Source organism: Bombus terrestris, chromosome 8, assembly GCF_910591885.1.
Source record: "Bombus terrestris chromosome 8, iyBomTerr1.2, whole genome shotgun sequence".
NCBI classification, from domain to species: domain Eukaryota; kingdom Metazoa; phylum Arthropoda; class Insecta; order Hymenoptera; family Apidae; genus Bombus; species Bombus terrestris.
The window spans coordinates 5,500,903-5,518,337 of record NC_063276.1 but is presented as its reverse complement, the minus strand read 5'-3'; the positions used below and the strand labels follow the sequence as shown (position 1 = coordinate 5,518,337).

General features: G+C 39.0%; 1 protein-coding gene across 5 annotated transcripts in view; it reads right to left on the bottom strand.

Annotated features, from left to right (window-relative positions):
* LOC100646982 (venom dipeptidyl peptidase 4) overlaps positions 1 to 17,435 on the bottom strand; it is a 300,060-nt gene that overhangs the window by 207,099 nt on the left and 75,526 nt on the right. For all 5 annotated transcript variants that reach the window (XM_048408250.1, XM_048408249.1, XM_012311197.3 and 2 more), the window contains 2 exons: positions 9,224 to 9,318; positions 8,613 to 8,687 (listed from right to left, as the gene is read on the bottom strand). In XM_048408250.1, the coding sequence (XP_048264207.1) occupies positions 8,613 to 8,687; positions 9,224 to 9,318 (170 nt within the window). The remainder of the gene's footprint in view (positions 1 to 8,612; positions 8,688 to 9,223; positions 9,319 to 17,435) is intronic.

Below are 17,435 nucleotides of genomic sequence, written 5' to 3'. Positions count from 1 at the left end.
TGCTGCATTATAACGACATCCGACGTTTATCGTTCCGCTGCTACAAAATAACGCGCGATTTTCTGCTCCTCCTCCCCCACCACCGTACAGTTTCACGCAAAAGTAAGCCTGAATTCGCGTGCTTAAAAGACGAAAGTACCAGCAAGCCATCGCGAATTCTTTTCTTCGACCTGTTCCATTTATTTTAATATCCAAAAAATTGGCGTTCAGTTAGTTGCTCAAGTTGGCGCTTTATTCGAGAATTTTGGCAATTTCTCGCTGGTAGACCACCAACACTTATACATTTCTCAAGGTATAGCGCTAGTTAAAATTTACTAGATAAAACAATGCATATATTCTCCTACCCAAGTTCTACGTTGTTAATCGTATTCCTAAGAGTATGAATTATCATAAGTATTAGATTGTCCGAAAAGTTTCTTTCGTTTTATGAGGAAATAATAAACGTACAACGTTTTTTGTTTCATATTATTTTGTCGAATTACGTACGATCGATTTTGTTCTGTTGAGATAAACACCGCGACATTTCACAGACTTGGTTTCACGTTCGTATAAAGCTGCACTAAAAAGCACGTTTGCGAAAGAAAGACACTTTTCGGATGACCTAATACCTATAGTCCATTAACAAGGTGCCAATAATTTTCCAAAAGCCTAAAAAGCGAGATCTGGTATATACGCTATACAAAACATCTGTAAACCGATCTATCAAGCAGACTACCATAAGAAACCGTGTCAAACAGCTCTTTTTACTGTAAACCTCCGATAAATACTTTTTCTTATTCCAGAAAAAAAAGACGAAAGAAAACACGGAGCAGGGCGCTGTAGGAAAGCGAAGAAAGAAAAATACGAGCAACCAAGGGGATGGCACACGGCGTTAACGAGCAGAGATCGCGGCACGAGACCGATTTTCCGCCATGGGTGTTTGAAACTTGTCGGCGTGACTTCATTAAATGCGCGCGATACACGTCGCAAGATAAAACTCCACGCAGAAGGTACACATTATGCGGCGAGCAACGTGACATGGTATCATGCAAGCGGAGCATCCTCTAATGATGCAAGGACCGGATGGTGGCGCAGCAATATTCTCTTTCGTAGCTTTCCTTTTTGCCACGAGGCAACCTTTCTATTCGTGTTCAGTCGTGTGCCACCCTCTTTCTCGCTCTACCTATCCTTTTATCTTCCTCCTTTTTTGTGTTCGTTTACCCTATTTCTCCCTGTCTGTCTATCGGCGCTAACCTACGCATGGAAAATTCCAATAATCAGCAAACTTGTCTACGCGTGTACACTCGCAACCGGAAATTCATTAGACGGCCATTGTGCGCTTCCCTCGCTCCAATTAGTATTATTTTTCCAGCGCGCGTTTATTTACCGCGAAGCAAAGAGGCCGCGTTTCGATCGCTGATTGCCACGTGCGATCGACGTTCTTTGATTAATTTACTTATGCGATTCATTTGGTACAATGAACCTCCAGCTCGTACCGATTTTTCTAATATTCGGATACCATCGATTCACGAAAGTAGTTGAATATTTAGCATAAAGCGGATTTCGTATCTATCTTGTAGGCGTTGCGAGAAATTGTTTGAAAATGTCATTTGCACCGTAGTGGTACATCATCTTCGTTGTTACGCTGATCAAAGTAGTTGAATATTTACATAAAAAAAAGATTTCGTATCTATATGTTACGCGCGTTACATGAAACATTCGAAGATCTCATTAGGGTTGTGATGGAACACGACTGCCGTGATTATATCGGCGAAATTTCGAGCCAATATGGAAATGTATACAGAAATGAAGTAACATTTATTGCAAACATACGTTCAGTAGAAGATTAGTACGAAGCACGAATAGCCATTTGGATCTAGAGGATATAATACGTGTAAAGATGTCATGTTCGATCGTATCAATAAAGATAGAAATGAACAATCTGAGTTATGGAAATTGAAAGATTAATGCGATGTGATATTGCCGATCTGTGGGTCGAGTTTACGTATCGAATTAATCGATGAGTTTCCTCGTTCGCTCGTGAGGAGGCTCACTTAACTACGTCTGATCGTTCACTCCGAGTGACTCGGCGATAATAATAACATTTGTCATTAATTACACGCATTAATTGCTGCACAGGATGGCATTAATCACTATGATTAATTGCGTGCCGGTAATGCCGCGCCCACTCCCATTACTCCAATTTCCCGTCCCCCCCCCCCTTTTAATATCAAAAGACCGAGGAAAAGAAATCGCCTTGTTAAGCACCTCGTTTCTAATCTGACTTATCATCTTCACATACCAACTCAAGAGCACCAAGTTATATTCAGCAGCGAAAGTACAAAACTGATTACTCTGATATTTATTTGATGACATTTACTTAACCTATAATCCAATCTTCGGTTCATTCTTAAAACGTACAGATACAAGAGACAAATAAAAAGTATTCTAACCTAACCTACTTGTTTGTTTGATGATATCTACCTATAATTAAATCCTCAAATTGTCTCTTAAACTACACAAATACAAGACAGCAATAAAAGAATTCTAACCTAACCTACTTGCTTATTTGACGATTCTTATCTACCTTATAATTAAATCCTCGAGTTACTTTTAAGCTACGTAGACACAAGACACCAACAAAAGAATTCCAACCTAACCTACTTGTCTATTTGACGATTGTCCTCCAATCTGTAATTAAATTCTCGGTATACTCTTAAGCTACGCAAATACAAGACGCCAAGAGAACAATCCTAACCTAACCTACTTGCTTATTTTATGATTTTTATCTAACCTATAATTGAATCTACAATTGGCACTTAAGACACGCGAACACAAGAAAAACGAAAAGAATGCAAGCTAAGCTGTTATTTTCGTATATCAATTCAAGAATACGAGATCATATCTGATAAAACAAACGTACAAAATTGCTTATCGTACTGTGTATTCCAACGACGTCTAAAACCTACAAATGAAATCCTCGAATCAGCCTGAAAAATACACGGCCATTAACAACGGCATTAAACGAATTCTGAAACCATCGCATCCACGCTCGTATTTACCCTGAAACGCAACAAAGACGCACTGTGGTTGAAAAGTCAGCCAATGTTGGATCAGGCTGTACAGCCGTGGAATCGGACATCACGCTCATCGAGGGCTCGTAATTTCAATTGGAAAACGAGTAAAAGGACTGCGGGGAGGACTCGTTCGGGCTCGTGCACGGAAAGCTGAACGAATTTCAAACCTCGCATTAGTATTCGACGAGGTATATTCGAGAGAGCTGAGAACCGCTGGCTGGTCTCCGCGTGCATTTCAACGGCAGCTGCATCGTATCGTCCAGAAGGGTAGACCAAACAGCTTACCACGATGGCTGCTTCCCTCGCAATCACGCGGCGATATCGTAAATACAGCCCCTTGAAATTCCTTTAACTAATATCGCCCCGAGCACCGTTCGTCGCGCTTCTTTTTAATCCCGAAACTTTCTTCGATTCTCCCCGTCTGCGTATCATAAGGGCGAAACTTTTTTTAGACCAACGTCTACGAAATTATTCGATGCACCGTTGGCAAATAAAAGTCCGCGCCACGAAACTATTGAGAATAGAGCGAAAAATATAAACGGATAAAGAAACGAGAAGGAGGAAGCGATCGAGATATTCGCAGTTGTGAAACTGGAGCAAGTACCTGAAGGGAACCGTTGGAAATGACTATTCCGGCGCGAATTAAGAGGATTTCGAGAAACAGGACAGTGCTCGGGGCAAGCCTCATTACAGGCGATCCTTTGACGATGAGACGCTGGAGAACGCCTCGAGGGTCGTATAAAATTCGTGGAGAACACCGAGTTCTTCCTTCGAAAACCGATACTTCGCTTCGATTTCATATATATACATATATATAGCTCTAGAAAGTATCCGGCCATTTGCTTGCTTCTGACCGACTTTGATCCAACGACGAAATTACAAATGAAAATTATACGTTAGCGAACGATGATCACGTGTCGTCCTTTAAGAAAACACAAACCGTATCCGCCACTAAATATGAGATTTTTGCCCTATGAACGTGTCCTAGTGCTGATGTGTTTGCTTAAAAATGTTTCATTTCCAAATTTCTATTTGCACATTTGACGTTTAAAACGTCACGCGTAGCTCGACAAGCGATAAATCTCGTTATTATATGACATCGGTGAAATTGATTCGAAAATAAACATTGCCAGCTGTAAATTGTAATTCTCTCTCTCTCTCCCTTTCTCTCGACGAAAAAAAATAGCAATCGTTCTTAATCATGTCATGAACCTTCCAACAAACTCAAACACGAAGCTGTAATATTTTCCAATCGACATGTACATCTAGCGAAATTACCACGCGCTCTTTCGCCTTGCAGTTAAAAAATTCAGCACGCCAATCGACGTGCATACATCGAGCGCGCACCAGGCCCTGTGTACGTTTCAAAAAGCAATATCTGTGAGCTGTTTAGACGGCCTCTATTCGTGTTCCTGTACGTAATACAACGTCGGCCGCGCTCGTGTCCCGTATTCAAATTCAAAATCCAATAGATTTATTTTAGAATCACGTTGCACCGGCTGCGCTCTCGCCTCCGCCTCTTCTCTTCGTTTTGTCGCCCGTACCACTGCCAGCCTCCCTTCATCCAGTCCGTGTCCTCTTCTTTTCCTATTTGTCTGCATTTCGCCAGCAACCCCCGCAGTCTTCTCCTCCCCTTTCCGCCCCTCTACTCTTCAGCTTCTAGTTTCGCAACATTTGTACGCGAACCGTGCCCCAGCATTTCGGTTCCACGACCTGCGTGTACAGTGGCTACGATCCGCGGACCATCCTGTTACCGCTGCACGTGAAATCCTGAGTTATGTATGACCGTGCAGGCCAGCTGGATTTCCAACCGGAGGATCCATCCTGTCCTCGTGCCGCTCCTTAACGAACCGTCTACGATAAACACGCCACTTCGATGCAAATCGTCGTGGATGTCCACGCGATTCGCTGAATTTTTTGCCTTTCGATCGATGAATGAACGTGATTCGGGTGTCTCGCGTCAAGGATAGAGTTTCGGTTTCCCTTTCTTCTTTCGCTGTTTCGTTTTGCATTCACAGCGGCCCGAGCAAACACAGTGCCAGCCGAAAGTTTACAACTACCTCCCTCGACGCTCGTTCTTTCCACGAGAAATTAATTCTACTGGATATGAAAACGCATTTAGAACTATAATTACGACGTTCTACTCCGACTAAATTACATAATCGCGTTTAGTTCGAATTTGGAAAATTCTCAACGCGTTCGAGACCTGTGAGAAGCTACTTTAAAATTATGGCAAGAACTGTAGAAATAAGAAAAACTACGACAGCAATATATGCCATTAGAAAAACACTATTACACAATTGCAAAAATATTCATGAATTCATACACATACATCGTTGTCCGATTTCTTCTGTTATTCGTATTTTACATTTTACGTGTTAGCGTTTTATATTCGACTAACGTTCTCGCCTAACACTCAGCTGGCTAAGTAAACCACGTACACGACTGATAAAGCGCACGTTCCACAGAAACGCATAAAATTAGAGAAAACAAAAGGACTGTTCTTCCGAGAGAAATACTGTGAGAACCAGATAAGTGGAGAGAGGTGTAACTGCGAGACAGGGCTGAAGGGTAGAAGAGATTTGGGATACAGTGGCCTATAATGTATGCAATTGGGCCGAGGCAGTGTGTAGGATGGTACCTACCTCCTGTTGGTCGATTATGCGTGGCGCTAAATGGCGAGAGGAGACGAGGAAGCCAGAGCCATCGTCCGACTGCGTAGGCGCTATGCATGTCAGGCATTATATGGTATTTGGTGTGTATCTGTTCCACGCACACCGTGCTTTGGCATTCTGCGCTAGGAATTACAGTGGAACACGTGTCCCAACAATATTCTGCGTATGGTCGCATTCGTCATCGATGATCACTTTGCTATTTACGTCGAGTGGCACACACGTCGTCTTAACGGAATCTAATAGGACCAGTGGCAACCAGAGATAACTTCGAGTTTCGATAATTCGCGTGTACAAGAATTGAATCGATCGGTTTCAATTTTTACGAACTTTTGCAATTTTCTTCTTTTACATTAATTCTTTTACAAATAATGGTTGAAACGAAAAAATTCGATATTTTCAATCGAGCTTGTATCTCGTGTCGTCCTCGAGCATCGAGGGTTGGAAAGAAAAGATTGAAACGTTGGTGGAGAAGTCTGGTCGTAAGCTAACCTGAACCCAAGCCGAAGTTGGACCCAATTTTGGCACAGTCGATTTTGAAAAGTAAGTTGCGCGAGTGAAGTGGCAGAGAAGGAAGTTCGTGCTGCATCGACAAGTCGATTAAAAAATATTCGAGGGTAGTAATTTCTGGCACATTCTCCGGTTTATTAGTGGCGAACTAGGCCACACACGATGCGTTCGATACGGGCTAAAAGTCTACTCGCTATATCTGGTGATACGCGCGGCAAACTTTCCCAGCGTCGATATAACTTGAAAACTTGATAATCCTCGTTCGCGCGGAAACATCGAAAAATTGGCTTGCTTTCGGCTGCCAGAAAAGTCGCGCTAGAAATAACGCCATAGAAATTGTTCCAAATAACATCCGGAAAGCGGATCAGAATTAAATAAATATACTGTTTCTCGGAAGTAGTCGGACAACGCTCTTACATATTTTTCGCCAATATTTATCTGCAACGAATCGGCTAAAATATGCGAATATTCAACGGCACACTTCGGATTTCTATAGATTTACAATGAAAATTTCAAAGCACAAAAAACACAGAAAATCCAAAAAATCTAAATAATATTCCAATGTCCCATTTCCTTGGTTATATTGATAAAATTTGAGAATCGCGTAGAAATCCAATCCACCGTGTACTCAACAGGGAGAAGAAATATCGTTTACTCGTTGAATTCGAACGAATTAAAAAAGGTATCGTTTTCATTGTAAATTTGCTTTACGCTTTACTTCCATTTCTTTTTGTTATGCCCCTGTTTCGATAGTGTAAATCGAGCTGATCGCGTTCATATGCAACGCATCAAATCGCGCAATTATTTTGCGATAACGAGATACGTAATTGAGTTTGCGAAGCAAGCAAACCGACAGGTGTTAGCGGTAAAACGGTATCGAAACCTCAAAACGAAATTCGGTGTTTTTCCACGGCCAAACCGGTGAATTTCAAATAATCCGGAGGTCCGACCGTTTTCACGGTAACCAAGGCCGAAAAAAAAGCACGGATCCTATTCTCGTCGCCGCGTCGGCTTTCGATTCATTTAAATGCAAATGTAAACTTCAAGGGTGATAAAACAACTGTCCGCGTTATAGCGCAGCAAGGAGGCCCTTTTATTTTCCCTTGTAAACCGGCTCGAATACGATCGCTATACACCGGAAGCAGTCACCAGGAAATGGAGAACCGTAACAAGAGTCCATAATGGCCATTATCTTGTTACACATTCAAATCGAAACGTACGCCAACGTCTACAGTCTGATCGATGCGTTAAACTTGCTAAGAAACGAAGTTGCCGATGTAATGCGCCAAATGAAATTCCCGTCTTGCAACGGTGAACGAAGTTCCTCGAAGAATGGGAACTATAGGTCAGCGGTTGAAAGAACAGCTTATAACTTAAAAATAAGAGAAAGAGCTGGCTTTCCTCCGTAAATCTTGCTACAGTAATAAGTTGACTCATGAATAAGTTGATTCGCATTTCGTGAAATAAATATAATAAAAGAATGGCAATTATACTCGTACAAGGGTTAAAGTAACTCACGATCGAAAAATTGGGGATCTCTCTATGTTAGTGAAATAACAAGATTGGACAAATTTCACTTGATTACGATAATGAGAACTGCGAGTGGATAAATTTTCCCGAGACCAGGAGAATTAAAATATACGAGTTAACTTGATATTAAATTGACAATACCGATGAATCGATGTTTCATCGTAAATTCTGACTTTTTGAATAGAAGGGTAAAATTTTGTTCGAGCGTAAGTTATACAATTTGGACAAGTAGTTTGGAAGAAAATGACTCGTGAAGTTTGGCATATTTACATAGATCCAAAACTCGGTTGTGGGTCGCCTTAATAAAGGAGATTCGAAAAATGGAATCGCCTAGCTCGGCTTAACGAAGAAAAACTTCTGAAAATGAATCCTCAATTCCCTCGGACGAAAGAAAACTTGAAAAACGGAATTCTTGGTTCCACTAGAATCGGTGGAAAAGTTTGAAGCCGGAACTCGAATTAAATTCATCGAACTCATCGCGAGAGGATCGTTCATCTTCATCGCCGAGAGTTTGCTTAATTTTCTCCTTTTTACTTCTTATTTGCATTCAAGTTTTCCTCCAGCTACTTTTACCATTTTTTTTTTTTTTTTCAGGTATGTTAGAAGCGATTTTGCAATTCGCCTATCGTTGGTCCACTTTTGTTCGCCGATGTAAATGACTAGCAGGTGCGAGTATTGATCGAAACCTATCAAACGAGGTAATTTGGTCGGTCAGTCTGTTCGAAATTTATTCGCAGTTCCGGCCCATCCGCGGCATCATAACGGCGAAATTTTCATTTCTGTCAGCTCCTGGCGCCGATAAAGACCCGATTCTAGTTCAATGTGCCGCGTAAATGTAGCTTACCTTCTGGTAGTCGAGGGCCAGCAGAAGGTATTTTCGATCGGCTGAAAGTTGATGATCGAAGCTCGATATCAGCGCCTGAAAATTAAACGTAGACCACAATAAATATTAATCCCACGACATTATATTTCTAGAGAATTTTTTGCGAAATTTATTCCCACGTCACGTAGAATTTTGTTAATCCTCTTCATAAAAATAAAATTTAGTTAGTCGAGCCACGTAATTTTATTAACAGATTCGCTACCTAATTCTATTTTTGCACGTACGATATTTCTGCGTAAACAAATCATGTGTAAATCATATTGCAGATATATCGTACGCGATAATTGCCCCAGATTTGTGTTTTTTCTTTTCTTTTTTTTTTTTTTAATCAAACATGTCACTTACATGAACTGCATATGTTCGTTTAATCCGTAGCTTGAAATTGGACCTAAATTAATCTTAAAACGTCACGTATACGATAACACAATCGACGTTATCAATCGATATCATTCAAATTCTATATATGCACAAATGAATATCGAATAGGAAGAAGTGGATTATTTTTTCGACAAGTAGAGATATTTCCTGTTGACGGTGGACAAAAGAACAGAAGAGAAACAGGTTATACTCACGTTATTACTCGAGTCTAAGATTTTCCTCGGCTTCCTCGATGTGACATTATAGATCAGGAGATTTCCAGCTTCATCGCGATACAGTATCTCGTTTCCTGCGACAGAAATGGTCACGTGTATTTCTGTTGCCATCCCCGCTGAGAGACACGCGAGCTTTTGTTCCGAGGAGAAAAAAAAAAAGAATCGCCTCGATAAAATGAAATTACTTTGATATTGCCCTCGATGGGATCGCCACTGATTGAAGAAGCTATGCTTCAGACAAAATATCGAATTACCTGTTCTAACTCGTTCCAACAAAGGATCCCTTTTCGTTTAATTAGCTGGTTTACAACGAATATTTGAATGAATTAAACAAGCGTTTAAGCAGCCATTTAATCGCACGAACGTCAAGATCTCTTTATATTGTATTATAACATAGAAAATGTTCACTTCAACACCTCAAACTCTTCGCTTAGACCGTACAAAAAAATATATCGTTTATTTAACATATCTGTTGTAAATATTTTGGAATTCCTATATATTTATGTATGATTATATCATTTATTTAACATATCTGTTCTAAACATTTTCTAATTCCTATATATATATATGATTATATCATTTATTTAACATATCTGTTCTAAACATTTTGGAATTCCTATATATATATTTATGTATATATCATTTATTTAACATATCTGTTGTAAACATTTTCGAATTCCTATATATTTATTTATGATTATATCATTTATTTAACATATCTGTTGTAAATATTTTGGAATTCCTATATATTTATGTATGATTATATCATTTATTTAACATATCTGTTCTAAACATTTTCTAATTCCTATATATATATATGATTATATCATTTATTTAACATATCTGTTCTAAACATTTTCTAATTCCTATATATATACATATATGATTATGTCATTTATTTAACATATCTGTTGTAAACATTTTGGAATTCCTATATATATATCCTTGCTTTCAAACTTTCAGATTGGTCAACAGATGAAACTTAATGCAATCACGATAATCGTTTCTCGTTAACAGTGTTGTGATAATGAAATTCCAAACTGTACAGCACACGCAATATATTCGCCAAGAATTTCTACCATTCCAAATACTTTCGTAAACCATCATATAATCGTGAATTGGTTATCGCGTTCTAAAATTCTTCCAAACAATTTCCACCATATTCGTGGCGTATATACTTTAGATCGTTATTCGCTCACAACTATTGGGTTGGCAACTAAGTGATTGCGGATTTTGTCAATACCACCTAATGACAAAATCCGCAATCACTTAGTTGCCAACCCAGTACAATATTCCAGTCGATTAATCATTGAAAGATACGTATAAGTCCTATCTTCGAAAGGAATATTTTCATGCATGCTGCGTACCCACAGAATCTGGACACGGCTATTTAAAAGGGGACCAGAAGTTGGACAGGCGGCCGCTATCATCAATCTTTTCTCGATCGTACCGCTATCAATCCTCGGTTTAACCCTATTAATACACCTAATCCCTGCCTCGAGTTTCTAATTAACCCGAATTGACGAAGTTTTGCCCCATCGTAACGAAAATCAAACCGCAATAATCCGCGGCCCTCCTTTAACCATTAACCACATCTATTCTCAATTACTCCGGATTAACAAGGTTTCACCATGGGCAGCGCACCTGTAACCGATATCCGGTTTCCACGGGCCCGATATATCGAGAGGCCAATATAAACGTCAAGCCAGTAGCCCAATCGCCCGGGGATATTTCTCTGGTGTTCCCTTACCGTATCATTGCGTGCTGTATCACCGCGTGAAACTATGAACGTGAAAAGTACGAGATTTTAAAATATCCGGCCCGGTGGATCAACAACGTCGTACGATAGCATAATACGCCCAGAGACGATGAACGAACGAAAGAAGATTGGCTTCCAAGCAGAAACGATGAAATAGCGATGACGATTCTTAACGAATCCCAGGCATTCGCGTATTGATTTTTATATTCGAACAAACGTGAATTATGAAGATTTAGAATGAAAAGCTGAAGATTTAGATGAAAAGTGGGATAAACTTGTGTTTCGGTAATGCATGGTTCCAGGTACAACGAAGATTGTATTGAATTGGTCACAAAAATATCCCGCGTTTCACGCTCTATTTTTAAAATAGAATTTGATGAAATTTTGTAGGCAGGGAAAGAAGGGTTCTTGTACTTTTTGGTAGCGTGTAACGAAGCGATGTACGTTCCTTTTTTTCTGTTTTTGTTTTTTAACTATCGTGATGTTTATTGTATTCGATGACCTTTTTTTATGTTTAAATCGTATAAAATCGATCAAAGGTATGCAGCTGCCTACACATTTCGCATGTAACTTTTTATCTATCTATTTTGTTTTATTCACACTGTAATAAATCTATATTCGTGTATGCGTCATCCGCTATACGATACAGAATTATTTTTATTTCCATTTGTAGATATCAAATTATAATTGATTACACAGTGTATAAATGTTTATCCACGTATCTTCCCATATCGATAAAAGATATGGCTTGTATACGGAAAAATGTTTCCATTTTGAAAATCAATTTTAATTGACTGAAATAATGTATCCGTTTAACGCCTAACAGTAATTACGTATAAACGAGATATTAGAAAGGGAGCGTTTGTAAAGAGAAACCAAACTAGCAAAACGTTTCACGAAACCTGATATATATAATTCGATCTTTTAAAGACGAAAATAAAATAAAGAAGAACAGCCTTTGTTCAGGGAGCTCTACTCTTCCATCAGCATCAATCTTCTTTATTTCCGACGTAATAACATTTTAAGGACTGTATACAAAAACATCGCCCGAAACGAAGCAGACGATTAGAACTCGATGGCGGGTCGAAGCATTGAAATCTGTTTAAAAATGTAACTCCAAACAGAAACTTTTAAAAAAGTCTTTTAAAAAATGAAAACCGAAATAGAAACAATGGAAGCTATTTAAAAATGAAAATCAAAATGGAAACAATGGAAGCTATTTAAAAATGAAAATCGAAATGGAAACAATGGAAGCTGTTTAATAATGAAAATCAAAACCTGAAAGCAGTGAAACGTTTGTAAAAATCCAAGTAGACGCGTTAAGATCTATTTAACATCGATGAAGATCGAACCATTGAAATCTATTTGAAAAGCTAAGATCGAAGTGGAATAAGCTGAATGAAAGCTGGCCCTCTGTAAAAACACCAAGCATACGTCTGTATGGCCGACACCATAGGGGGTTATACTACTGTCACTTATGACGTCTAACTTGACGGAACAGTAAACCAGCCATTCTACTCAAATGGAACTTGCATGTAGTTCGATCCTATACTTTTGTTAGTATTTTTTATTACTCGATCGGGAACTTTTTAACGAAGAGAAATGTATATACACGACGATAAAGAATGAACATTTACGAGGCTACCAATCCGGGAACTCGATGATTACCATTGTTATTGGGTTGTTGTCGTCATGCTTGCGCGTGTAATAAAGCGCGAGATACTTTACGTGGGAACGCGTGAAACGCGATTTTTATTGTTAAATATCTCGTAAACTATGCACGGCTATGCAAACGACCTGACATCGGTCCAACATCTCTCGTTTTTATATACGCGCAGCAAATTTTATCGCGATCAACGTCGTACTTACATACGTGTCCTTTTATCTAAATTCGCATTTCTCTGCCTCGGAATACTATATACGGAATACTCGCAATTAATCTTGCAAATTTTCCAAATTCCGTGGCATTTCAAATAATTAGCGAATTTCTGCTTTTCTATTGGAAATATTACTTTCGGGAAAGTATACGAATTATACGAAGCACGTGGAAGTATATAAAGTCGTTCTAAGTTCCGTTACGTTGCAAATGATATTAATATCGAACTCTTCAAACAAATCATTCATTCGATTTATTTATCGCGAGAAACTGACACGAAAGAGGAAAAATAAATTGCAAGAAAATCCTCGGGAAAGTTGTACCGATCGATCCATCTCTCGTTGCTTTGTAGCTTACGGAATTATTCGATGTCTTTGCAGCAACTCGACGGATGCTTAGGACAAAATTTAATTAGCGATGTCGCTTTGTCGAATGAAACGCGCGCCGATTTAATATAAATCATAATTTCCGAACGAAAACTCCCGGAAAACGCTTGCCAAAATTCTTCGCAATTTCCCAATTCTCTGACATTTGGAACGATCGGTGAAGCGAACTATCAGAGGAGCCAGGTTCACACGTGAACGACCTCGTTTGGCTGATTTCCATAGAAATCCCACGTAGATCGCTTTAGATTTCACAGGCTGATGAGTCTATCAACTCTCACGCATGCATTATTGCAAGACGGCATTCCCAAATATTCCAGCAGCGTGCCACGGCCAAAGGAACATACCGGGATGCACAGAAGGCCATCGCGCGTTCCTCGTGCACAGTTGCCTGTGAAATCCTCGTCGATGTGGGATTTGCCGAGGATAATGTCGCAGCCTTGACTCGTTCAGCCTGACACGTTGTTTTCTCCGCAATTTCTTACCAGACAATAACATCGGCACCATACTCCGTCTGATTATTTCTTACTTGCACCTATTCAGATATTTCCTCCGACAGGAGAAAAGAAATCTGACTGCACGCCTGACCTATATCCACGGTTTTTTCAAATTAATTCCAGCGGAAGATGCTGAATGCCCGTGTCATTAACTGGAGATAATTGCGGATTTCTTCTGGACAACGCTGTACGTACAATAATTAAAAAATGTTGTATTCTTTTAATCGTATAACGTGCTACGTGCCAATGAATGCCGTAGTATAGAGTTTGAGAGGAATTTTCATTAAATAATTACTAACTGCCACGAGAGGGTGGTTGCCATGAAAAACAATGCGGTGGATGCCATTGAGCGACAGACGTGCTGAAACACTAAATGTGGACACTAAATTCGAACTAATTTTAGAACAAGTCTTAACCGAGAACGTTATGGAGTAGATTTTCGTAAGAAAAATTAGATCTCGTAATTACTCGTTTAGATGTTGTGCAAATTTTCTTCAGAAATCAAAGCCATTTTCTATTTGTATGGAACGAGAGCGAGATTGAAACGAAACATTCCAATTAATAATTTGTAATACATTCTAACGTAAATAATAATAATAAATCCTATTGTTCTAATCGTTGTACTAATTCGATATTCGGTGAGTGATTTGACCAGGAAATGTCCTTCTCCGCGTATCATTTATTTATATGTTTTACGCGATTTTTCATAATTCTTCGATAAACGAATTCTCCCGAGCTCCACGCCAGATTATTCAAAGCGGTCGGTCTGCGTTAAATTCTGAATCTAGACGAAGAACGAGCATACCATTCCGGTAAAATTTGATCGTAAAGGGTGAAGTACGAGACATTTAAAATTGTTTACCCTGGTACGCTTAAAAACCGACATTACTTTCTCGCTAACCGTAAATAGGATTTACAGAAGCTATAGGATGAGGGTTGTAAGACATAGTGGCACAAAGAGGCCAAGAATGAATTTCCATGCAGCCAGAAGGGCTGAGACTATACTTTAGCCTGGCTGAACCGGTTAATAGGCAATGGTGCAATTTATCCTGCTCGTCACTCTCTGGTAGCTACGAGCTGGCAAGTTACTTTGAGGTATAGGCGCAAGTCTACAGACTCGTGCAAGCTTCAACGCGACACATTAACTGTTATTATCGTGATTTAAATAATACGTCGTATATCCTGCAGGGATGTAAATCAGTCGCGGTGTATCCCGAATTTTTCAATTGAAATTCCTACACGTTAAGATATCGGAATTTTCTGCTGATGTTAGACGGTAAAGTGAACTGACGTAGGGTAAGCGAAAGATGCAAATACAAACGGAGAACGAAGAAATGGAAACATTCGTTGAATGACTGACAAGGAAGATGGTGTCTTTCGTCGATTTAATTCGTCTCGAAATATATTATATTCGACGCGTTTTTTTTTTTTTTCATCGATGGAAAAACAACATTTTGAGGGGATGAAACCCTTGAAAAATAAAAGTGTCAGATTTCGTTGTTTCGGTTATATAAACGCAGCCTTTGCCGATCGAACAGTTGGAAATGGTTGCATCACAATGGAAAATAACAAACGCAATCTCTTAACTTTGTCGTAGGTATCGAGACGAAATTTAAGCTGAGGAATATAGAAACAATATGTATATATATATATACTATAACTATAAATATGTATAGAAATAACTATCATCGCATTCATACGAGAAAATACAATTTCTGGCAGTGTGAGCCATTTGAATCTCTATTTTATAGACAATGGCGATATTTGCAGATCGTTGTATTTTTATTTTTCGTTGTTTCGTCTATCTGTAAAACGGTATATTTAGCGATTTTCTATTATAAAGTTAAGGGCCAGTTTACCCTCATAAAATTGTTCGATAAAATCGAGTAAATTGTGTATTTTATTTTAGTCTTTAAATTGTTCAATAAAATCGAGTAAATTGTGTATTTTATTTTTCACCGGGGTTGCTCTTTTTCATTGTGTTTTTATTTCACATTGTGACGCAACTTTTCCCGGCGATTTGATTCGAAAAGGTTACGTTTATATAACAGAAACAATGAAATCCACATCCGATAGCATTATTTTCGGACCATTTTTTCAGCCCCTTAAAATGTTTTTCCATCGATAGAGAAAAAACAAATACGTGTCGTTTACTTCTTAGTCGGCTGCAACGTATCTCAAAACGAACGAAATCGACGACGAAAACCTGGGGATACGTTCCTTGCGAAAGCCAACGAGTTTCCTTTCTTAAATGTAACGCACACTGCGACGTCTAAATTCGAGCGAAGAACAATCATGAAAAGTATCTCAAATTCTAAACTTTAAAATAAAATTCAAAGAATACTACTTGAAAAAGAAACTTGATCCCTCGAAAAACGGCAAAATACCATTGATTCCCTTCTCTTAAATACAATCCACATTCCTACATTTTCATGCAACACAAATTGAAAAATCAAAGAAATTTCACATGAAATTCCGAAACCTAAGGTATCTAAATTCCGAAACGAACATCGAAATACGAGAGGCTTGATTCTCCTACGAATAACGAAGATCCAGCAACCTTCTCTCGTTTTCGCTACAATTAAAAAATTGGCAAACTGTCTAAAGAAAAAAAAAATCTAGTTTGGGAAAGAAAAAGACAGCGGATAAGATCTTGGAAAATTTTTTATTGGCTGTTGTCTTTAGGCCCCGAAATGAAACGACCGTTCCACTTAACTGTGCAACCAAATATTCGCGAAATACAAAGTGTTATTAATTTTCCTTCGTTACGCGAGCCGACCGTTTATTTTTCGTTTGCCTTTTTACTCCTTTCTGTACCTCTCGATATCGAGCTATCAATTTCGAGAGAAAATGGAACAGGCAATTTTTCACGCCATCACGTTACTACCATGCAGCGTCGATTTCCCTAACGAATCGCTCGGAAAAAATTGACAAACCGGATGGAACGCGAGGCCAGCCCGCCTGTCTCCAAGAGAGACAAGTGTCGTAAATGAGCGCGCACTGTTAAAATTTCATCCCCAATCTTCTACGTGCGCGGGAAAGGATAAACGAGAAGGAAAGAACAAAAGAATGAGCAACGAGGAAGAAATAATAAAGTGGACGCGCGGGCTACCGTATACGCAAGCATGTTATTAATATTGAAATGGAATTTGCGAATTTTCGCCCCTCGAGGATCGTGGAATTACAGCGGTGTGGCCCTGCGAGCCAACGAGATAATTTCCTTCGACTGATATTCTCTAAAAAATGTCCCATTTCCTGTTCAAATTCCCTTTACACGTCATATCCTACACGCATCATTGTACCGGCTGTATCACAAGTATTACAACATTTAGCCTTTGCTCGTACGATTTTCTCCAGCGTAATAAAACGTTTGAAGAATGTTATTTCGGGCCTTGTGAAACTATTATCTTGTCCATCTAGTAGCTTAGGTGTAGTAGTTGCAGTTAATAGCGTACGATGTACAAACAGATGAATCAATTAATTATTATATTATAACGAACGTCCACGTTCCTTCCGCTCTTGAAATATTCATCGATAATATGGAATCGATTTGCTTCAAAAAAAAAAAAAAAAGATTATGAGCAGCAGAGGAAGATAGAAGTGGACCGAGTGTAATTACGCGCGGTGCCATTTATAAAACGATCTGCGTGTAATCGATCGAAGAAATATAGGAAGA